At 48.8% G+C, this 23,575-nt stretch overlaps 1 protein-coding gene and 1 long non-coding RNA gene across 3 annotated transcripts in view; one reads left to right on the top strand and one right to left on the bottom strand.

Moving 5' to 3' along the window:
* Window positions 1-23,575, top strand: part of Itgb5 (integrin subunit beta 5) — a 115,691-nt gene that overhangs the window by 72,728 nt on the left and 19,388 nt on the right. For both annotated transcript variants that reach the window (NM_147139.2, XM_087575580.1), the window contains 2 exon segments: window positions 2,132-2,266; window positions 12,381-12,810. In NM_147139.2, the coding sequence (NP_671480.2) occupies window positions 2,132-2,266; window positions 12,381-12,810 (565 nt within the window).
* Window positions 10,976-16,772, bottom strand: LOC148002628 (uncharacterized). The gene is made up of 4 exons (XR_015633508.1): window positions 16,581-16,772; window positions 15,160-15,202; window positions 13,051-13,830; window positions 10,976-11,288 (listed from the first exon to the last, which is right to left on the bottom strand). It is a non-coding gene; the product is annotated as an uncharacterized LOC148002628 (long non-coding RNA).

Genomic DNA, 23,575 nt, shown 5'->3' with positions numbered 1-23,575 from the left:
TTCAGCTCAGAAGCCTGAAGCAAGGGGATTACAGAGTTCAGGGTTATCCTAGACTACGTAACAAGACCCTGTCTCAGAAACAAAAATATACTAAGAAAAACACAGCCACAGCAGAGCATTGCCAGCACAGGCACGTCCCTTGTAGGCCTCCTCCTCTCGCAATCCCCCAAGGGCAACCATTAGTTCTGCCTGTTGCTGAATTTCACACATGATGGCTTCTCACTTAGTAGCAGGGATGCACTCTGAGAGACGCATTGTCAGGGAGTTACAGCATTGTACAGACAAAGAGAATATGGCATGTTAACCTAGACGGTGTAATGTACTACGTGTCTCGGCTCTCTGCTGCTGCCTTTCACTCCTAGGCTACAAATCTGTGAGGCTGGTACTATACCGAATATGCAGACAGTTGTAACAGTGGTGGCCACTGTGTATCTGAATATTCAGAAGGTAGATTAACATCACTGAGTGATAAGGGAAGTTTATAGCTCTCACGATCTGCTGGGGCCACCATTATATACTATTTACTGTGGCCCAGAGTACATTTATTGGAGAATACATAAATACAGTGTGTCTGGCTTTGAGCAGTGTTCTACTCTTCACGGTCACTTTACAGGCTTGTGTTTGATACATTGTTAAATCTATTGTACTATTGGCAGGCCTTCGGTTCCTTTCCAGATTCTCACTCTTAACTTGGTGTAGACATTCTTGTCCCTATTCTTGTGTATAATCCTCAGAGGAAGGTAGGACTAAGATCAGTCTGATTTTTAGAATACATTACTTAATTGGTTTTTCAGATTTTTGTAAAAGCCTGTATCAGTTTCCATCCAGCAGTGTAAGGACCCCAGTTTCTCTCCAACCTTCCCAGTATTGCTGCTTTCAGTCAGTCAGTCAGTCTGTCTGTCTGTCTGTGTGTCTCTCTCTCCCTTTCTCTCTTTTCTGCACTGACATACCATTTTTCCTTAGTCTTTGTTTCAGTCAGTGCCTTGAGCAGCCAGACCCCCGAGAAGAGTCGACTCTCAGATAATGTAGTTTCAGACTCATGGATAACCTCATCTAGTAAGGGGTGGGTTTGAATGTGAAGAAAGGCCAGGTGGTGTAAGACTCTCAGAGAGAATCTTCCCTCAGGAGGGAGATCCTCGAGCCCAATGACCAGTCCGAGTCCACAGGCTGCAATCTGCAAGAGGATTTTTATTGATCAGGAAACACAGGTATCTGTGGGCGTCCCAGTCAATTCGGAAGACTGGTGCGCCTAGCAGAACCAGGGACGGGATTTTATAGGGTATTGGGGAGCAGAAGCAGGCTTACAGAAGCAGATGCATGGTTGGTGGATTCAAGTGAGGCGCGGATGTATGGTTACACCCAGTTGGCTATTCAAATGAGGTTGTCACACAGCAAGAGAATACGTGCAGGTTGGGACGTCCGGAATGTCAGGGGCTAGGGGCTTATCTCTTGTTAGGTGGCCCATAAAGCAATACCAATAATTTAGACTGGTTTCTGTATTTTGTTTTCTTTTATGGTCTGTTTTGTCTAAATGATGGGTCAGCTTGTCCCACAAAGCTTGGACACATCTGAACTTTCCCAGGCTTATTTTAGTTCTGAGTCTGTGTATCTAAAAACTTAACTTTTTACTTCTATAGTTGAGGGCCTTGGGCTTGTACAATTCCCTTTCTGGGAGGGGGTCTTTCAGTGGAACTTGAATGAACTGGAGAGAGAGAGAGAGAGAGAGAGAGAGAGAGAGAGAGAGAGAGAGAGAGCGCCTATGTGCCTGTGTGCCTATGTGTACACAGATAAACCCAGAGCCTGGAGACTACATGGCTAAATTTCTGTAACTATGTGCCTGAAACTGGAGACAGGGATGAGAGGTGGCTCTGAAGAGGTAAGCGGGAGACAGCAAAAGTCTTCTGAGGGAGATAAATCATTTTGCAGATAGACCATTAGCAACCACTCCAAGCTCACAGAGGGAGGCCCAAGCCAGGTCTACAAAGATGGTGTATGGGAAACCTCCTGTCTCTAACTTGGCTGGAACCTCCTGAGGTTAGAAGAAACAATGTATATAAGAAAGCCATGGTGGAGAACATCTCACTGTGGCTGTTTCTAAATACCGTGGGCTTCATTCTCTCCCTTTGTTCAGAGCATCCGGGCTAAAGTGGAGCTGTCGGTCTGGGATCAGCCGGAAGACCTTAATCTCTTCTTCACTGCTACGTGCCAAGATGGCCTATCCTACCCTGGTCAGAGGAAGTGTGAGGGTCTGAAGATCGGGGACACGGTAAGTGGTCACTCTAGTTCATAAGAGTTCTTGTTCGCTTGGGTAATTATTCTCTGAATCTAAATTTTGTAGCTTCCTGGAGTTCTCTAGGGACGTGTGTTGTGCCTTCTAGTCCAGCATCCTTTCTAAGCTGCTGTGCACTTTGTGTGCAAAGTCTTAGGAGGACCGGTATGGAACTCAGTCCACAGAGCCCTCAGCGCACTGCCTGCTGAGGGGTCCTCAGTGGCACTGGGCCTTGGTGCTTTAGCCATTGTTGTTTTAGCTTGATCCAGTCAGGGAAGAATATTGACAGGAATCTAGGGGACTTGACTTCTATTCCTCATCCATTTGGGAAAAGACGGAGATAGCCCTCCGTGCATCTCATCTTATTCGATGAGTCTGTGGAGTAGCCCGCAGCCATGGAGGGAATACGGGCCTGTCAGAGAGCAGATATAAATGACACATGTAAAGGTGAAGATACAATGATGAGTTGTCATTAGCTGGGCGTGGCGGCCCATGACAGTCAGGGTACTAGGATTGTTTTTGACACTAGTCTCACCTACATAGGGGGACCTCGTCTTCCAAAAGAATAAAAGATGTAGCAGTGATGCCAAACAAAAGGTTGGAAAGGAAAGCAAGGGGGAGGGTTTATGAATGGTGACACCACCATGCCCTGGTAACACAGGCTCTTGATGGTGATTGGAGGATCGTGCACCACCTTCTGGAGGCTTCCTGTTAGACACAGACAGACTATAACGACCATCCCAATATCATTTTAATTTTTTTCTTTTATTTACTTAATTTAGGATTCACGTTTTCTTATTAATTTATTAATACCACCTTCCTCTTTCATCCCTCCCATTATTTATTTATTTTTTTAAACATTTGTTTATTTTTATGTGCATTGGTGTTTCGCCTACTTTATGTCTGTGTGAGGGTGTCAGATCCTCTGGAACTGGAGTTACAAACAGTTTCGAGCTGTCACGTGGTTGCTGGGAATTGAACCCAGGTCCTCTGGAAGAGCAGCCAATGCTCTTCACCACTGAGCCATCTCTCTTGCCCCGTGTTTTACTATTTTTAATTATGCTAAGTATATACACGTGAGTGCAGGTGCCTGCAGAGGCTCTGGCCTGGAGCTGGAGTTATAGGTGGTAGTGAGTCACCTGACATGCGTGCTGGGAACGGAACTCTTGTTCTCTGGAGGAGTGGTGCATGCTTTTAACAACTGAGCCATCCATTTCTTCAGCCCCCTCCAATGAGCTTTGGTGACCATTCCTTTCCTTAGAAAATGGAGTGAGGGAAAGCTTCCTTGAGTACTTCAGAGTATCTGAGCATCTTCTGGGCACTACTGCCAACTAAGGTGGCAATAAGCCAGCATCCCCCTGCCTCAGGAAGACACGGGAATATCTGCTTACCTCTAGACAGGACATTCTAGCCTCTTCTCCCTTCCTCCCTGTTCTCCATGTTAAGTGGTCCTTCACCCACTTAACACCACACAAGTAACTGGTCCCACCTTTTCACAATCCTCCAATCACCCTACCACCAAATGAGGCAGTTCCAGTCTGGAAGGTGAGACTGTGGGGAGCCCTAATGACTAGGAAGCCAGTGGTTCTCCCAGACAGATTTCCCCAAATATATTTCGCTTTTACCAACTTGAAAAGGTCAGTTTTTCATTACAGCCATCACCAACAATTGTCTATATGACAGTTAACTCAGAAGGCGCTCAACGAACAAAGTGACATGCTTGAAACTAAATTCCCACTCCATCTTCTGTTTGTGCAAATAGAAGATGGTTTCAGTGCTTAAATTCCTGTGGACACAATAGAAATGGTGAAACTCCCTACCTTCAGCGTATTAGTATACAATTGTATCAAGTGTTTCTGGAACCATTAAAGAGACTCTTTCAATAAAACTTGAATAATTGTTAAACGTTGTACTTACATTCTTTAGATAAATTATAGTTACTTCTCTTTTTAAAAAGTTTATTTTATATATGTGAATACATTGTCACTGTCTTTAGACATACTAAAAGAGGGCATCAGATCCCATTATAGATGGTTGTGAGCCACCATGTGTTTGCTGGGAATTGAACTCAGGACCTCCGGAAGAGCAGTCAGTGCTCTTAACCACTAAGTCATCTTTCCAGCCCCTATAGTGATTTATAAATCAAGATAATTTAAGCAAAAACAGAAGTCTTGCTGCAGTCGTGGAGTTTAAAGAGATACTGCGGATGGGGAGATGGTGTAGGTTTGCTGCTAAGCCCGATGATGACCCTGGAACCCACATAGTGGAAGGAAAGAACTGACTCCCACAAACTGTCCTCAGACGTCCACACATGTGCAGTGCCGTGTGCACTCCGTGCCCAAAGTAAATAACAAATGTAAGGGCAAAGCCGAACAGGAAGTTCTGGGAATGGCAGGAGGTCGGCAGCCATAAATAGTAAAAGGACACGTGAGCAAATTCTATAGATCTTATCTGCATGGGATGTGTGGTGCGGTGACACTGGGCTCAGTGGGCAGGCAGATTTATGAATGTGCTTCCTATAAGGGATGGCTTGACAGAGACTTGGACGTATATTGTCGGCCTGTGTTTGTATGTCATGGGCAGGCCTGTTTATCAAATACAGAAAGGTCACAGAGCTGGAGCAAACAGCCTAGCTTGTAAATCAGGGAGGCTAAGATTTAAAAATAGTTTTTAAAACTAGGTTATGATTAATTAGTTAATTATAATTAGTATGTTATATTTAGTTTAGAGTATTAATAAGAGAGAGGGAGTGTGCTCTGATAGTATTTTTGGTTGGTTGTTTTTTACAATAGAATCTCATGTGCGCAGGGAGTTCTGGGCTAACCTGGGCTATATAGTTAGACTCTGTCTAAAAAAAAAAAACCAAGTGCTAAGGGTGGGTGAGACGGCTCAGCGAGTCAAAGCACTTGTTGCCAAGCCTGATGGACCAGTTCATTCCCTGGGACTCACGGTGTGGAAGGAGAAAACCCACTCTCCAAATTGTCTTCTGATCTGTGCGTTGTGCCATGCCACTGGGCCCCTTACTCCACCCCAGTAAAGACATGTGATATAAAAAGCTTAAGCATCTTATGTGGTGTGCCCACCGGGGCTGTGCCGGCCGGGGCTGTGTTAGCAGAGGATCATTGGGAATGTTTGGTAATGGTACCACTCTTCTCTTCAGGCCACACTGCTTGTGGTAGAGTCTTCTTAGAAGCGAGAGTGACAAGCTATGAATAGGTTAGGAAAAAGCAAGAGAACGGGCCTGTTGAAAATGCCACCTTGAGGCAGAATGGATTGAAAGTCTGTTCATGCTGCCTTAAACACATGTAGGGAAACTGCAAGGATCTTACTTTGGGGTCCTTCACAGAATACAGAGAGGATACATTTTACCCCATGATGGACCGGAAGCAGACTGGACAGTGAGCATTTCTCTGTTCCCCTCTTAGTTTCCTGCGAGGAAGACACTGTTACCTGTGTGACAGACTAGGGAATCTAATACAGAATTACCGAAATGAAAGCACAGAGCCTAAGGCTTCCTGTTCTGTAGCCCGCACCTAACTCCCACGACCCTTCCACCGCATGCATTTCACATGGCAAGGATTGGGACATCGTGGTGATGGGATGCAGGCTTCACCAGAGAGCGGTCCCTCCCTCTGTGTCATTGTCATGGAGTTCACAGCAAATTGGGTGGGGACAGAATAGTGCACTGGTGGGCAGCCAGGGACTCTAGGATGGTAGTAGGCTTGCCCAAGCTCACCCAGATGAACCCTCCCATTGATCATAGCCTTCCTGTCCCAGGGAGCCATAGCCACCTATATGTAGGAACTTACAGTGTGCCCACTTGGTGCTTTACTACTAATTTCTTTTCTTTTCTTTTCTTTTTTATATTTATTTTATATGTGTGTTGAGTGTGGGGGTCATATGACAACTTGCAAAAGTAGGTTCTGTTCCACTGTATGGGAACACATTTGGACTCAGGCCCTTAGGCTGGACAGCAAGTGCTTTTACCCACTGAGCCATCTAGCCAGCCCCTGGCTTCTGTCTCTTCCAGCAGCTTTGCAGTTAACTCTAGTTCTCCATGTTAACGCAGTGGCCTCAAAACCTGGGGCTCAAAGAGGAGCCTGAGAAACTGGCCCCAGGTCCCACTGGCAGTGAGCAGCAGGCAGCAGGACCCAAATCACTGACGGTGCCACGGCCCAGTCAGGCACAGTGTAGTCCAAGGCTTGGGGCAGAGTCATTATCGTTTACGCCACAACTCGCTTGTGTACGGCTCTCATTTGTTTGTGTGGGAATCTGATGTCTGGAAATGAGAAAAAAAAAAAAAAGACTTTAAATGGAAACTTTCCTTGGCATCAGTTGTAACAGGATGGTTTTTAGCACATTCGAAAACATAATAATGACAGTGTTCACACCTCCAAAGTTGCTTTTGGCCCATCTTTGGGATCCAGTAGCCATAGCCCTCTGGAAATTGTAGCAGGTCCTCGGGCAAGCCTCTCCTCGCTGGCCCTTTGTCCTCTCTCTGTCCAAGTATTGTCGCAATGTCCACGGGCCACACACAGTCACATGGCCTCTCTGGCTAGAGCTGTGTGGGGTTTGTTGTCTAGATGTGGACATCGGCACAGAGCCACTCTTTCTCCAGGCCGGGTGTGTCACTGTCCACCAGGGTCATGCAGATCATGAGAGCAGGACTTTCTGGACTGTGTGAAACCGGTGCAATGACATGTGAGGTCTGAAGATGAAGAATTTTAAGAGGCGGGTTGGAGTGATGGCTCATGGGTTAAGAGCACTGACTGCTCTTCCAGAGGTCCTGAGTTCAAATCCCAGCAACCACAGGGTGGCTCACAACCATCTGTAATGGGATCAGATGCTCTCTTCTGGTGTGGCTGAAGACAGTTGCAGTGTACTTGCATATATAAAATGAATGAATTTTTTTCTTTAAAGAATTTTAAGGGGCTAGAGAGATAGATTACCGTTAAGGGTGCATACCCAAGTAGAAGACCCAAGTCCAGTCGCTATCACCTATGTTGGGTGGCTTACAACTGCCCATCTTCTGGACTCTGAGAGAACCTGCCTCACATATTACACACCCACACACACAGAAGCACATACATACACATAATTCAATTAATTAATTTAGTGTTTTTCAGGGCAAGGTTTCTCTGTCCTGGAACTTGCTTTGTAGGCCAGGCTGGCCTCAAACTCAGAGAGTCACCTGCTTCTGCCTCCTGAGTGCTTGGACTAAAGGTGTGAGCCCATGCCTGACTTACACATAACTTTAAAAAATATATGTATAAAGGTTTAAGATAGTAATAATGAGTGTAAAACTAAGCTCAGGGTCTTCTGAATAGAAATCCAGGAAAGAAGCAGCAAACCACTGAACTGAGAATAGGACCCCCGTTGAAGGAATCAGAGAAAGAACTGGAAGAGCTTGAAGGGGCTCGAGACCCCATATGTACAACAATGCCAAGCAACCAGAGCTTCCAGGGACTAAGCCACTACCTAAAGACTATACATGGACTGACCATGGACTCTGACCTCATAGGTAGCAATGAATATCCTAGTAAGAGCACCAGTGGAAGGGGAAGCGCTGGGTCCTGCTAAGACTGAACCCCCAGTGAACTAGACTATGGGGGGAGGGGGACAATGGGGGGAGGGTGGGGAGGGGAACACCGATAAGAAAGGGGAGGGGGGAGGGGGATGTTTGCCCGGAAACTGGGAAAGGGAATAACACTCGAAATGTATATAAGAAATACTCAAGTTAATAAAAAAGATTGACTCAGGAAAAAAAAAAAAAGAAATCCAGGAAAGAGAGAGGGGTTGGGAGGAGGGAGAGAGGGAAGGACAGAGGGAGAGAGGAAGAGGGGGGGAGGGGGGAGGGAGAGAGAAAGAGAGTCAGAGACAGAGACAGAGTCAAGAGACAGACAGAGAGAGACAGAGAGAGAAAGAGAGACAGAGACACAGAGACACAGACAGAGACAGACAGAGAGTGATAGAGAGCCCCGTCCTTACTGGTGGCCTCGATTCTTTTTTACTGGGATGTGCTTGTGTTTGGGAGAGTCCTGCACTTCCTCCATTTTGTGAGACAGAGGGAGCACACTTTCAAACAACACCTGTGTGATGCTCCAAAGAGGCCCCTGAAGGCTTGTACTCTTCCCTTCTTCCTCTTGACTGAACTGTAATCTCCCTCGAGTCTGACTTTTGGCAGCCAGGTGTGCCACCCAGTGCTTAACACGGGGATGTCCCAACTTGCTGGCGACTGTGCTGAGATCTACTGTCCGGTGAATGCTTATGAGCTGGTGTTCTGCTCACCAGGCTGCAGTCCCAGTAGATGGAGTGCTTATACAAGTGGATCTTCCCTGTAGCCAAGGAAGAACGGTCTGGCAAAGAAGAGGAGTAGGCTATTAGAGCTGAGACCCAGAGGGACAGTGGAGTCTCTCCTAGGTGGGAACCCTGGAGAATAAGGCGAGAAGAAGGTGATGAGTGAGATGAATTTGCTAGGGAGTGAAAATCGCCGCCCTTTGTGGCCAGGGAGGGAGAGGTCAGAGAGCTTCGGAGATTGATGGTTGTGGAATTGAGAGGAATAGTTTGGGGACTAAGAAACAATAGCTGGCCCACACTAGTAGGACGTGTGTGTCAAACTTAAGACCCTGGCCACTCCTTGGCAGTAGGCTTTTTTTCTGGGTGTCACAAGTTAGAAAAGATAAGGGATGTGTTAGGGAATGGTGACCAAAGGCTCTAGGTCTCTAGGAAAACAGGAAAGCAGTTCAGCTGTCAGTGGGTACTTCAGGGGACAACAGTGGAGGCTCTTATGGCCAAGGCAGCACTGGAACAGTTGGACTTAGTAGATCTCACTTCCTGTAATAATGGCAGCTTCTTGTGAAGGTGAGGGAGAGGCAAGCGGGGCCTTGTGGTCGTTTCCAAACAGAGGTGGTTTTGTGACTAAGAAACAGGAGACTTGGCAGTAGGTAAAACAAGGATGTCCTGAAAGAGAAGCCATCCTCAAATGAAAGCCTGAAGCCTTGAGTCTGGTGAGATTCCCACTCTAAGTTCTTAGGTGGCCCTCTAAGGACCCCCATCCATTAATCACCAGCCCCGCTGAGTTGACCTACACCCCAGGAGCTTGCATTCTTAAGAACTAACCTTGACACATCAGTACACAAGTGGCTGGCTGTCCAGCTAACATTAGCACCCCACACAAAGGGCCCAGTGAGCCTCTGTTAGAGCCTTCTCACGGCATACATGCCAACACGCACGCACGCACGCACGCACGCACGCACGCACCACACACGCGCCGCACACACCCCTGCTCTTGTCCACTCTTCTGGACCTTGACCTTTGGGCCTTCCTCACCTCTTTGTTTTATTGAGAGCTGGGTGGACTTGGCATCTGTAGAACCCTGGGGTTGGGGAGTTTGTGTGGGGTCTGGGCAACTCCCCTTTTGAAAGGATGGTCCTCCCATTGAAGAACCAGAATCATCCCAATGAAGTTGAATCACCAGTCTGGCCAGGATAGCTGCAGCATCTGTGACATTCCTCTGGACGGAATCTTGGAATGGGAACCTGGAAAGTCTCCAGGACCCCGGGAGCCCTCAGTATCAGTGCTTATCCTGAGACTTCAGCCACCAGGGAGGGAAGCCAAGGAATTTCCAGTACCTTCTAGCCTCTCTGGGTTCTTTGCTAATCCAGTAGGAGAACAGAATTTTAATGGGGGATGGGTGGTAAGTAAAACAGACCTACTTGCTGTCCCTGACGGGACAGGCTTTTTATAGCATTCCTGCATCCAGCAGGAGCCAAGAGCCAGTGGCTGAACCAGACAATGCCTCTCTCTGGTTATCAGACAGCAGTAGGTCAGGCAGATAGCACCTCCACTGGACAGACGCCCCGGAACCCTACTTCTCAGCCAAGCAGGCCGAGTTTCCACGTCCCAGCTCCAACTCACAGGCTCCTAACGCTTCCACTTAGCCTGGCACATGTGGGCGAGGCTGGAGAGTTTGTTTCTCTCCCCGTGTCTGGTCACAGGGAAGCGATGGCACCAGGCACTCAAAGGCTGTGCTTCCCTGCGTTCTTCACGGGCCCATAGATAGCTTTGCTCAGGCTCAGCCCTCAAACCCTGCCTGTGTGCAAGCCCAGCACATTCCCAGTCCAAGGCAGAGAACTTGGGAGAAGCCTGTGACTGTCACTTTGGGGGTCACCGCTGTGCTGTCTCTGGATTGAGCCAGGCGGCCAGTTGCGTGTGCTGGATTTTTGTTTTTTGTTTGTTTTTGTTTTTGTTGTCGTTGTTGTTGTTTTGTGGTGTTTATTTTGTTTTTTGGTCTATTGAGAGTGAGTTTTCTCTATGTGGCCCTGGCTGTGCTCTAACTAGCTATATAAACCAGGCTGGTCTCGAACTCAACAGAGCTCCACCTGCCTCTGCCTTCCAAGTGCTGGAATTAAAGGTGTACACACCACCGCCAAGCCTTCTACCTAGATCTTTACATACACGTGTGCTCTGTTCCCCTTTCTAGGAGGTGATAGGCTAGGAGAATGCAGGTCTGTTCTAGGTGAGCACAACCCCCCACTCACTATATAAACAGACAAGCTCACAACCCCTCTGACATCACTGACTCCCTTGAAGTGAGGACAGCTGTTACAAGCTGTTAAAGCTTGGCTGACAGGGCTCCCCAGCCCATTCTGAACCCCAGAATTCAGATCTGAGGAGTCTTGAGAAATAAAGACATCACCCAGATATAAGGGACCACTTGGAGGAGAGGCCAGGCGTGTTTGCTAGAGGAAGGGATCCCCACTTCCAGAGGGGTGCATCTCCGTGAGGTTCCGTCTGTCTGCATTTCTGTGGCTTGTTCTAGGGCACCTCTGCTGTCCCATCCCCCACACAGCTCCTTCCTCTGAGGAGGGAGAAGCAGAGCAGGTATGACGTTAATGTTCTGATTCCTGGAAGGATCAAAGCGAGCTTCTCCTCCCCTCCAGGCTTGTGAGCGAGCAGCTGACAGACACCTGCCACTCTGCTATGTCTGTCTACCTTGCTGTCCGCTTCCGTTAACAGTCTGTAAGAAACGCTAAAGTTAGAAACTTCCCCAAATCACCAATCTTCCTCCCTTCCTTCCAAGTGCCCCTGTGTGTGATAGTTATTCAGGCAATGAGTGTCCCTTACAGCTTTAGAACTGTGGGCTGATTGAGCAAGGTACAGCTGTGAGAACCATTCTTGCAGGGCACTGAGGCTGGAGCATGAGAGAAGACATTCGCGCATCGCTCTTCCCTTCCCCTACAGAGAAGGAGACCTCTTTACTCTGGGTCAGGTGGCTGCTCTCTGCCCCTGCACCTCATGCCCGGTGGTGCCACCATACCTCAGCCTCTAGCCATGCCTGGCATAGACAAGTAAATGCTGGTTGAGTGAATGGCCTCTGAGATGGGAGGAGAGATGTGCAGAGCAGTGGGGGTGGACGAGGATGGGATACAAGAGGAGAGAAAGAGGAGAGAAAGAGCCACATGAAGCTGACCCCTCCTGCATTTCTTCAGAGACCCTCTCCTGGGGTCTCAAAGAGGATGAGAATGGACGCTAAAGACCCATGCCTAGGGACTGGGGTTAAGAGCACTGAGTGCTCTTTCAGAGGACCCAGGTTCAATTCCCAGCACCCACATGGCAGCTCACAACTGTCTCTAACTCCAGTTCCAGGGGATCTGACTCCCTCACGCAGACAGGCAGGCTAAACACTGTTGCACATGAAATAAAAAAGAAATAAATTATTTTTTAAAAGGAGACCCATGCCTGGCCTGGAGAGATGGCTCAGCGGTTAAGAGCACTGACTGCTCTTCCAGAGGTCCTGAGTTCAATTCCCAGCAACCGCATGGTGGCTCACAACCATCTGTAATGGGGTCCGATGCCCTCTTCTGGTGTGTCTGAAGACAGCGACAGTGTTCTCATATAATGCCCAATTCTTACTGAACATTAGCATAACCAAGTGTTCTTCTCCATAAAGTACCTAGTATTGTTGGCTGTCAGTTCCTACCAGGGTTCCACCTGTGTGCTGGACCAGATAGTATTTATACGGGGTATATTTAGCTGTGCCCTCCCCGCCCCCATGCGTGGGAACCGTGGCTTGCTATGGCTATGACGTCTCTTCTCCTTCTACCCCCAGGCGTCCTTTGAAGTGTCTGTGGAGGCTCGGAGCTGCCCTGGCAGACATACAACACAGTCTTTTACCTTGAGGCCTGTGGGCTTCCGGGACAGTCTGCAGGTAGAAGTCGCCTACAACTGCACGTGCGGCTGTAGCGCCGGGCTGGAGCCCAACAGTGCCAGATGCAGTGGGAACGGAACATACGTCTGTGGGCTGTGCGAGTGTGACCCCAGTTACCTGGGCACTAGGTGCGAGTGCCAGGAGGGCGAGAACCAGAGCGGGTACCAGAACCTGTGCCGGGAGGCGGAAGGCAAACCCCTGTGCAGCGGACGTGGGGAATGCAGCTGCAACCAGTGCTCCTGCTTCGAGAGTGAGTTCGGGAGGATCTACGGGCCCTTCTGCGAGTGCGACAGCTTTTCCTGTGCCAGGAACAAGGGCGTCCTATGCTCAGGTAGGCCTCTAGCCACCATCTTTGTTCTGAGCCACACCCACGCCTGGATATTACATGGACCCAGACCTGCCTTTCTCAGGATGGTGGTGGAAAGGGTCATGCCTGGGACTGTCCTGACTGGGCAAAAACCAGGACAAGACAAGTCCTGCCTACCCCTGGCACGAGGGTGGGTGCCCTCATGTAGAATGTAAACATCAGGTGTGAGGGAGTCTGTTGTGGCTCTGCTCTGGCTGGACCTACCTGCGCAGTGTGTCTGGTGGGTGGCGGCTGGCCATGAAGATGAAGTCTGGGGTTGGGGGAGAAGACCTGTTGGGCGCACGTGATGAGGTAGCATTGTGTGAGGTTATCCATGGTTACCAATGGGCAGACAGGTGGTAGGCTTGCGTAGGTGGGGAAGAAAGGAGGCTTCCTGTATACAAATCTGTGAGACGGGCTTGAGCACATGAGGGTGGAGGAATTGAAGTGTTCAAAACTGTTGTGGAAAGTGCAGGCGATCGATGTGTCGTGGAAAGACCGGAATCCTCTGGGACCCGCCATCAGTGGTTCACTGGTGCTAGCGAGTGTGTGTAGGGATGGGTCGCTGCCGGGGTGGAGTTGTGAGGAATGAGACCGAATGTGCCCAGCACACACCTGCCACAAAAGGAAGACAGTGGCTGGATAGGTCAGAGCCATGCCCCTGGGAGCTGGCAGTGTCAGGCTGAGCCTGCGGGTCCTGGGGGTGAGCTTAAAGAATTCCAGCATGGTAGGGATGGAGTTTCTGTCCCCTTAGTCACAACAGATGCCCTGGTTGTGTTAGCAGTAGTATTTTACAGTGTTTTTCTCTTGAAATCGGGAGTCAGATAGAACCCTTGGGAATGTTTTTGCTCCAGAAGGCTGCTTGGCCCGTGTTGTTCGGGAGCGAATTTGCCCGTGCAAATCCATCCGCACAGTTTAATAGGCAGACACTTGGCTGCTCTTGGACATTGGTTTTCCCATCTCTAGAACTGGGCCAACAATGCTTGCTTCTGCGTTACTTCGAGACTAGAAGGAGACAAAAACCAGGAGCTTTAGTGAGCCCAGAGTCTAACCGGAACAGGGCAGTTGGTGCAGGGTGTGTTAGTGGACTTCTGAGGGGAAATCCTAACACTTTGGGGATTCTGAATAAACACACTTTTTTATTTAACCACCAGAACCCACAGTTCTGAGTTCATCTGACATTGCAGAGTTCTGCCAAAAGCATGTGTCTGAAAGGCCCCTGGTGGTCTTTCCCACTTACCCAACTAACCCTGTGACCCCGTGGGCCCTGGTTTCAGACCCCAGAGGGGTAACCCAGATCTATGGCTCCCGTGTAGACAAGCAGTACACCAGCTCGCTAACTTCCTAAGATGGGGCGTTCTCCCCCAACACACAAGTTATACTCAGCCCTGAAAGGAAACTTGGAAAACCGGAAGTTGATAGAAGTGTGGTCAGGCTGTGCTGTCTCTGTGGTGAGCAGGATTGATGGGAACCATCTGGCAAACCAGTCAAGGGGCCATTTTCTTACTTCCCGTGTACCCTCCTCTATCCCGCTCTCCATGCTGTCAAGAGAACTGCTTTTCCAGAGAGTGGAAGGATTATTCTTAAGTCTAGAATGTTCCGAATGGTAGAGAGCAATGTTTAAAGTCATCTACGTTTTCCTCATCCTAAGAGGTTAGTTTCTTTCCTTCCCAACTATTCCCTCAAGTGAGCATCGGTGTCTGCATTGACTTTGTGTCCTAAAGTTCACCCTCTCTCTCCTCCAGAGCGGAGCTTGAATTACTTTAGTAAACTGTTGATTAGAAAATGTCGACCCTTCTTCGCACATCCCGCCAGACCTCCCCTTAAAGCCACACTAGCTGAAGTGTGAAAGCACTCTAGGACTTCCTGGAGAAAAGGGTTTCTGCACTTAGGTTGTTGTGGAATTGGTCTCAAGCTTCCTTGTCTCAGACCGACTGGCTCCTCCTGGATATAGCTGAGCTGTGGTGAGCCATTCCTCCCTCCAGTTCCGGGGTCCCCGTGACCAGCTTGAGCTCTGCTCTGGAGCTGAACACACTGGTTTGGTTTAGGTAACTGGCAGAGTTCCTCCAATGGGGTTTTCATGGGAGAGAAGCCAGTTTCCTAAGCACCCGCCTCCTGAAAGTGCTGACTCAGGCTCTCAAACCTCAGCAGTCTCTGACACTTCTCCTTACCCCTGGCCCCTGCAGCCCATCCTGGAAGTAGGTCATGTGGTTGAGGTCTGTCTTGAGGTAATGGTGGTGGTTGGGGGTGGGGCAGGGTGGGCAGTGAACTGGAAGAAGTTGCTGAGACAGACTTAGGGCCAGCATTGGTGGGGACACCAGATAAGCTCCTTACATTTATCTAGTGCTTCCTCTGCTGGGCTTGCCGTCCTTGACCCCTGTTGAGAGAGACAGGAGTGTGAAGAGAAAAGGCAGGAGAGGTTTTCCATCATCAAAAGGAGCAGCAAAGCGACCAAGACCAGGTCTGGAAGCAATTGAGCAGTTGTTACTGTTCTCGTGACATATCACCATGGGACAGCCTCTGTATACAGGACTCTAACTGTGACTGGTCTCTAGGAGACACAATTTACAGAATAATTCTGTCCCCAAACAATTTCCGTGTGTAATGGGAGTTTTATGAGGCCCTTGGGATTCTTCTATTTATCTGGTTCTCGGAAAGTGTTGACCCTTCAGAGTCTTTTTAAATGAGAGAAGAGGCGGGGGTTTGTTCAGTTATTTTTAATGCAGTAAAAGAGACTCGTTCAGACTTTGTGCTGCTTGGGTGATCTGCAGCTCTAATAGTCATCTCCTGGGCTCTGGGTCACTCTCTTAGAGGAAGATGTTGAGATCTTATAATAATCTCATGGTGAGCCTGCCTCTTGGGTCTCTTAGAATGAGAAATTTAAAATCTAATCAATTACAAAATTTTGAGCAGAACCTTTTTGGTCTTATAACTGTGAGGTTCCCTCCAAGTACATTGCGGTAGGGTTTTGTAATACATATCCTACTTTATTATGTGGTGGATATTGAGAGAACCAAACAACACCCAGAGTTCCTTCCCAGAGATGAAAATGAGAGTCTGAATCTTGGAGCACCTTTCCCTGCCTCCGAGAACAGATCCCGGGGTTGCCGACAGTTCTTGGTAGACTTGAAATGACTCTGCCAGGCCTCCGTAGCTAAAGACTCCTGTGATTAAAGCCCAGTTCTTGGTTCCCTCCTTCTTGCCAAATGAAACATCATCCATGACAACATTACCCAGGTATGTCTGAAAAGTGTCTCTCGATTTACAGAGATTAAGCAGGGCTTCCAAAAATAACGGACAGATAGTCTGCATTCCAAAAAAGGTGGGTATGAGGGTGCGTGGGTGAACCACGGGCAAAGGGGCAGTTAGTGGGGGCTGTTTTTCCTCTGAGAGTAGCAGAGTCAAGTTTTGCAGTCTGGCAGGTAAACTTGGGAAACCAGGTGAGAAATAACTCAGAAGTAAGCCGAGCTTTGAATGGCCAGGGCTTTAAAGACCAAGGAAAGAGTTACTGTGTGGTTCAATCCCAATCTGTAACAGACCTACACAGCATGCCCGCCACCAACCATATCTCTTCCTCCTGCTCTCCTCTCTGACCTCAGGCTAGAGCCCAGGGCTTATCAGGTCCTTTCCTCCCCCTTACCAACCACTACTCAGAAACCAGGTGTGTCAGCTTAGCCACCAGGTGTGTCAGCTTAGCCACCAGGTGTGTCAGCTTAGCCCCCCAGTGGTCATGAGGGTTATGTTGTGGTACTGACCTGAAAAGAGCCTTCTGGGGAAGAGCATCCTGAGAGGATGCCCTGCATCAGTGCCAACCAGTGGTCCCAGTCATTTCTGTAGGATAATCAGAAGCACACGCCTGCATGAAGCCCTCCTGTGGCTTTGCCACCTACGAGATGAAGTCGCTGTGATCTCAGCCCTCACTCTTCATTCTCATCTGCCATTCGTGGAAGGTGGATGGCGAACTGGTTTTTGGTCCCAGATAGGAAGTATTCAGTGACTTGCCCCGCCCCCACCTCAACCCGCCCAGATGCGTGTGGCTCGTCATCAGTCCTTTGCTCTTCCTTGCAATTAGCTACGAACTATCACCTCCAACAACTTCACTACGAATTCAAGGAAGCGGGCGTTCTCAGCCGACATGAAAGCCCAGAGCCAGTGTGCTATACATAATAAATTAGTAGGGTGATAGAAATGTCAGAGCTGGGTGTGAGGTTGCACACCTTTAATCCCGCACTCTGGCAGAGGCAAGTGGATCTCTGGGAGTTAGAAGCCATCTTGGTCTGCATAGCAAATTCCAGATCAGTCAGGACTGCATAGTAAGGCCCTGTCTGATTCCTTGGAAGGGAGTGACCGATAGTTGTGAGCTGAAATGTGGGTGTTGGGAATCAAGCCTGGGTCCCCCGCAAGAGCAGTGAGCACTCTTAACCACTGTGCTATTTCTCCTGCTACTAGAAAGTGACCCTGTCTTTTAAAAAAAATACCCTGCCATTCTCACAGATTTTTCGTTTGTTTGTTGTTTGTTTGTTTTGAAACAGGACTTCTTTGTGTAGCCATGGCAATCCTGAAACTAGCTCTGTAGACCAGGCTGGCCTCGAACTCACAGAGATCCACCTGCCTTCGCCTCCAGAGTGCAGGGATCAAGTGCACACATCACCACCAACCGGCTTTCTTACAGCTTTCTCTAGAGATTAACTTTCACACTCCAGATCTGTAGCCTGAGGCTTTGGCCACTGCTGTATCTTCTATGATTGCATTGAAATTTACATATTTTATAGATAGCTGAATACATTTGCTCTGAATAATAAGTGTAGCTCATTTTTATGTGTGTGTTTTAGGGAGGTTTGTTTTGTGGGGTTTTGCTTGCGTTGTTTTTAGGCGGGCTCTCACTATGTGACTGGCCTGGACTCACAGAGATCGCTCTGCCTTTGCCTCTGCCTCCCAGGTACTAGGATTAAATGCAGGAACTACTATACCCAGAGTCTCTAGGTTGTGCCAGGACCAACCCACATGCAACTGCTGTCACAAATTTTTGAGTCCTGTTGTGGTTTGAATATGCTTGGCCCAGGGAATGGCACTATTAGGATGTATGGCCTTGTTGGAGGAAGTATGTCACTGTGGGGGTGGGCTTTGAGACCGTCCTCCTAGCTGCCAGGAAGACAGTAGTCTTCTTTTCTTTGCCTTTGGAACAAGATGTAGAACTCTTGGCTTCTTCTCCTGCACCATGCCTGCCTGGATGCTGCCATGCTTCCTCCCATGATGCTAATGGACTGAACCTCTGAACCTGTGAGCCAGTCCCAATTAAATGTTGTCCTTATAAGAGTTGCCTTGGTTGCGATGTCTCTTCTCAGCAGTGGAAGCCCTAACTAAGACAGGGACCTTGTCAATGAACCAAGATTGAGCTATATAGAGTTAACCCCAAAGGGGCCTGTAGGCTTTCCATGGCAGCTCCTAGGAAAATCAGGATTGTTTCACATAGTTAATCCTGTATGCTGAAACTTACTGAGAGTTATATCCAGATTCTACTGTCAAATATAAAATTATACACACACACACACACACACACACACACACACACACACACACACATACAGGCATGTACTCACAGACACACAGAGGCACTCGTACACACATCTTCATGAAAAAGGATCTTTCTTCCAAATAGAAAACATCATGAACTCTAGTCCCAGTTTTCCCGTCACATGATCAGATGATCTGGGGCTTTTGCGTGCAGCCAGCCAGCTTCTGGAAGTTTGTGCCTAGAGAAAGCTGTCTGGGAAAGTCAGAGCCGGGGTGGTAATAACCTTGCGCCACGAAGGATGTCAGTGATGGCTCCTCATTTTGTCTTAGGCATGTTGCTACCTACTGTTCATTAAGAATCCGTTACACATTATGCATTGGTTGCCCCCACGCCAAGTGTTATTCTAGATGCGGGACTTGGAGTCGTGAGTGAATTTCTAAGTTTCCGTTGCCTCTGGAATTTTCCACTGGGGTTGAAGAATGGGCACATACAGTATTGCAAGCGTCTCCCTGCGTGTTCTGGATGCTTCTGTGAGCTCAGAAGACGAGGAGCAGTGGAGGGGGCATGCAAGAGCCTGCCTTGCTCTGAGCTCTGAGTTCAGCTCCTGGGATTAAAGCTCTCACTGCTCTGGTCCTATTTCCAGAAACTGCTTAGGTTATCGGTGATTTGGAGAATGGACGGGTATCAGCACTGGCCCTTTTCTCTCTGTTTAGAAGGGGATGAATGCAAATAGAATACCTCATGCCCGGGCTTGGCTTTCTGACTTGATCCGTAAACTGATGAAGTTTGGCTAGAGAGGGACACAATGGCATTTAGTAAGCAAAACATGCAAATTTATGGAGCTCTGAGGTTGCCAGAACTTAGGTCTCTGTCATATGCTCATAGATGCTATCAGCCTTTGAATATCCTAGGAAAATGGTGTTAGAAAGTTTCCCATTCTTCAATTTAGAAGTCTGAGAGACCTCTGGTGGCGGAAACAGTTACTCTTAATGCGCTTTCCTTCTCTATCTCAGGAATTGAGCCAATGTTTTTGTTTTGGTCCTGGTTTTGGGAACGCCAGTGCACTTGATTATTGGCAGGGGCAAGGCAGGATGTGATGGTGCTTCGTGTCCTTGGAGGTGAATGTCCCTTCCTGGGAACACCGCCCTTGGAGTGCCACCCATAGTCAAATATCCTCTGGAGTCTGGAATTGTTCAGGCTGTTTTCTTTCCTTTTCCTGGGTCACCCCTGACCTCGAAGCTCATCCACAATGCCACCCCACAAAGTCTAAGGGAATGCGACTGTGTCCCATGCTAAGGAAGTCCTAGGCAGTGGCTACTTGATTCCACGGAGCTGACCTTAGGCAGCAGGCAGGCAAGGTAATGCAAGGAGACTATTTGAAAGCACTTCTTACAGGGCTAGAGAGATGGCTTGGGGGTTAAAAACACGGGCAGCTCTTGCAGACGGCCTGGGTTTGGTTCCCAGCACCCGTTTGGCAACTAATAATTTTAACTCTAATTCTAGAGGCCCGCTATGTCATCTTCTGGCCTCCTTGGGTATCACTCCTGTGCACATACATACATACATACATATACTCATGAACATAAAATACATAAATGCTTTTTTTAAGCTCTTTTATGACTTGGAGATTGTGTCCTTGGAAATAGGTGAATGAACGCTAGTGTTTTGAATTCATCGCCAGTGAGCTCTGAGCAGGAGGGAGTTTTGTTTGTTTGTTCCACGTCACATCCCTTTCCTAACAGTACCAGCCACACACAGTAGGTCAATAGGTATTATCTACTTTGGGGAAACTGAGGCCCAGAACCTAGACTAAAGTTCCTTTAAAAAAAAAGAAAAAAAGGTCTTGCTCTATGATCCAGGCTGGTCGTAACCTGCTGGCCTTAAGCAGTTCCTCCTGCTTCGCCTCTGGGCTGGCTGGGAGGTGTGCAGCCCCTGTCTCACCTGCTCTTGACTGTAGCGTCAAACCAGAAGAGCTTCGTACTGGTGCATGCACTGTGGCCATTTCTCCCATGGTTGCCTGACTTTGACTAGTTCGTACCTTTACCTAAACCTCTGGATTCCTGGTTCCACCCTCAGTGCCATCACCCACATCGAGGCCCACATTTCTAAGCTGTGCCCAGTTAGTCTTTCCTAAACAAGTCTCTCTTGGGTTGAATTCCATCAGTCACAGCAGACTTCCCCTACCTCCCTCATGGCTGGTATACTATCATCATGGACATGAGGGGCCGAGGCCAGGAAGGCAATGCTATTCTTTGGGGGGCTCTGTGACCACTAACAATGGGGTCTCAGCCTTCATTACTGAAGCATGGCTTAAAGCGGTGCCGTCCTGGTTCTGTCACAGTGATCACAGTTTGCTCCTCAGACGCGTGAAAGGCAGAGAGTGAGAGAGACTTGGAAACACCATCGGTTGGCTGTTTTGTCAAACACAGGAGTAGCTGGCCAAGAGGCCAGGAATGCATCAGTGTGTGTGCTGGGAGATTGGAACATTGTACAGGAACAGAGCGGGGTGCCAAGCCTGTGGTTTCTGTTTGTCTATGGCTGTGGAAAAGGGAGGAGGGTCTTCAGTTCTCTTCTTTGTGGTTCCCATGGGTTCCATGGAGGTTTGGTGATAATTTGAACTGTCAGGGATCACACTGAGGCCTGCAAGTCAGTGATTCTTGCTCCTTGTTGACTGTTTTCCCTCAGGACTTGAGGTTTGTCCAGCCACCAGCAGCACATTCTGAGTGTCCCCTAAGGGCCGGAAACCATGATAGCTAGGCACTGGGCACACACAAATACAAGTTTGAATTGGTATGGACCGATGGGCTCATGGGATAAGGTGCACAGAAAGGCAAGCATTACGCTCTCCCTATTAAGTACGTCTTCTGTCAGCCGCTTGCTTTTTTTTGAGACAGTGCTGCGCTGCGTATCACTCGCCGGTCTGTAATGTGCTATATAGACCAGGCTAGCCCCAAAGCTGTGTTGATTCTCTTGCCTCTCCCAAGTGGGTGCTGAGAATAGGGGTGTACGCTTCCACACCTGACTGGTCAGCCTTCAAATGTGTTCCAGTCTGAAGGGAGGAAGAGAGAACAAATAGGAAAGTGAGGAAGGAAAAACAAAAGTGCTCCCCTCAAGCTCTGCGTCCTCATCTTCCCTCGGTTCGCAGCCACGTTGTCTGTAGGCACCGTCTTCATTGGTTGCTTCCTCCTCAGACCTGAACTCAGTCCCATTTGGACTCCCACGTCTCCTTCCCCAGTGTCCCAGCAATGCTCTTGACCTACCTTCCGTCTCTAGTCAGCCGCCAGGGTGGGACTTCCTCACCTCATTCTCTCTGGGGTACCCCTTCAACAACCCTAGATGGCTCAACCCCTTACATTCCCTCCAGAGTTCTGGGAGCCTCTTGCAGACCCCTACGCTAATATGTCCCCAGCTGAACTCTGTCCTTCCCCCCAGCATGGCTTTCCCAGGTCTCTGCGTCTAGATTTTGGTTTGTTCAAAACTTCAAGGCAGAAGCCTAAAAGCTACCCTGTATCCTACCTTCCTCCGAACCTCTCCATCCATCTGCCGCCTGCTGACCTTTTGTACCCCTTTGAAGTGTTAATGTTTCTCCAGCCCAGCTTCCACTATCCCAGCCTGTGTGTTGGCCATACTGCAGCCAGAGCGATGGTTCCAACCCGAAGCTCTGTTCATATCTGAATGGGGCTGGAGAGTTGGCTCAGGGGTTAAGGGCACTGGCTGCTCTTGCAAAGGACCCAGGTTCAATTCCCAGCACCCACGTGACAGCTCATAAATGTCTGTAATTTTAGTTCTGGGGGATCTGACACCCTCACGCGCGTACACACACACACACACACACACACACACACACACACACACACACAAATGGGCAGAACACCGATGTACATAAAACAAAGTAAAAATCAATAGAAAAAGATAGCCAGGAGCAGATGAAGGGACTCGAGGAGGAGTGGAGGAAGTCCTGTGGTAGACTTCCTTGCAGGTTGTGCAGGAAGTGGAAATGCAGATGTTATGTTCTGAGGACCCACTCCTCCTCCCCTCACCCCCTCCTCCCCGTACCCCCTCAGCCCCAGGAGCCTGTTTATCTCTTCTCTGTCTTTCATTTATCCCCCCACCCCCACCCCAGGCTTCCCGCTAGGCTGCCTGCTAGGTTGGACGCTCTCCCTCCTCCACTCTCTAAATCTGAGGCTTAATGAACTGGAGGCCTGCCCCGGCCGCCCAGCCTCTGCCCAGGGCCCCGTCACACATCAGCAGCAGCTGTGGTGGTAGAGAAGCCAACAGCTGGGCCATCCAGCCCTGTTCAACAGAAAAGATGAGGGAGGCCGATACTGGCTTAGTGCTTCTGGTGGGAGGAGCCAGGCTTGTTCATGGCTCTACACTGTCTTCATGACCTCATACCTTGAGTTCCCTTAGGCTAATAATGAGTTGTGACTGCTCTCCCCAGAGGAGAGGTACTCCATAACAGTTAAAAATACAGACCCCGGGGGGGGGGGGGGGGGGGGGGCTGGGGATTTAGCTCAGTGGTAGAGCGCTTACCTAGGAAGCGCAAGGCCCTGGGTTCGGTCCCCAGCTCCGAAAAAAAGAACCAAAAAAAAAAAAAAAAAAAAAAAAAATACAGACCCCGGGGCTGGAGAGATGGCTCAGCGGTTAAGAGCACTGACTGCTCTTCCAGAGGTCCTGAGTTCAAATCCCAGCAACCACATGGTGGCTCACAGCCATCTGTAATGAGATCTGATGCCCTCTTCTGGTGTGTCTGAAGATAACTACCGTGTACTCATATACATAAAATAAAATAAATCTTAAAAAAAAAAAAATACAGACTCCGGGTTGGGGATTTAGCTCAGTGGTAGAGCGCTTGCCTAGCAAGCGCAAGTCCCTGGGTTCGGTCCCCAGCTCCGAAAAAAAGAAAAGGAAAAAAAAAAACAAAAAAACCACAGACCCCTATGCTGGGTGTGGGGTACATGTTCTCAACCCCAGTGCTCGAGAGGCAGAGAGACATAGGTGGATGTAAGTTCCAGGCCAGCAATGGATACACAGTAAGACACCATCTTAAATAATCCCGGGGCCAAGCGTTCTACCTCTGAGCTGTATCCCAGAAGCAGAGTATAGACTCCAGAGTCAAGCAAACACGGTTCGTATCCCAGCCATCTGCCTCCTGTACAGCTGTGGTGAACGCACTTGGCCCCTGTTTTCATTTCCCAAGCCTGTTGAAATTAAGGTAGTAACTGTACTCACTAC

The sequence above is a fragment of the Rattus norvegicus genome, chromosome 11, assembly GCF_021556685.1.
Source record: "Rattus norvegicus strain SHRSP/BbbUtx chromosome 11, alternate assembly SHRSP_T2T, whole genome shotgun sequence".
Classification (NCBI taxonomy): Eukaryota; Metazoa; Chordata; class Mammalia; order Rodentia; family Muridae; genus Rattus; species Rattus norvegicus.
Note: the sequence above shows the minus strand (reverse complement) of the source record. Positions and strands in the feature narration are given on the sequence as shown.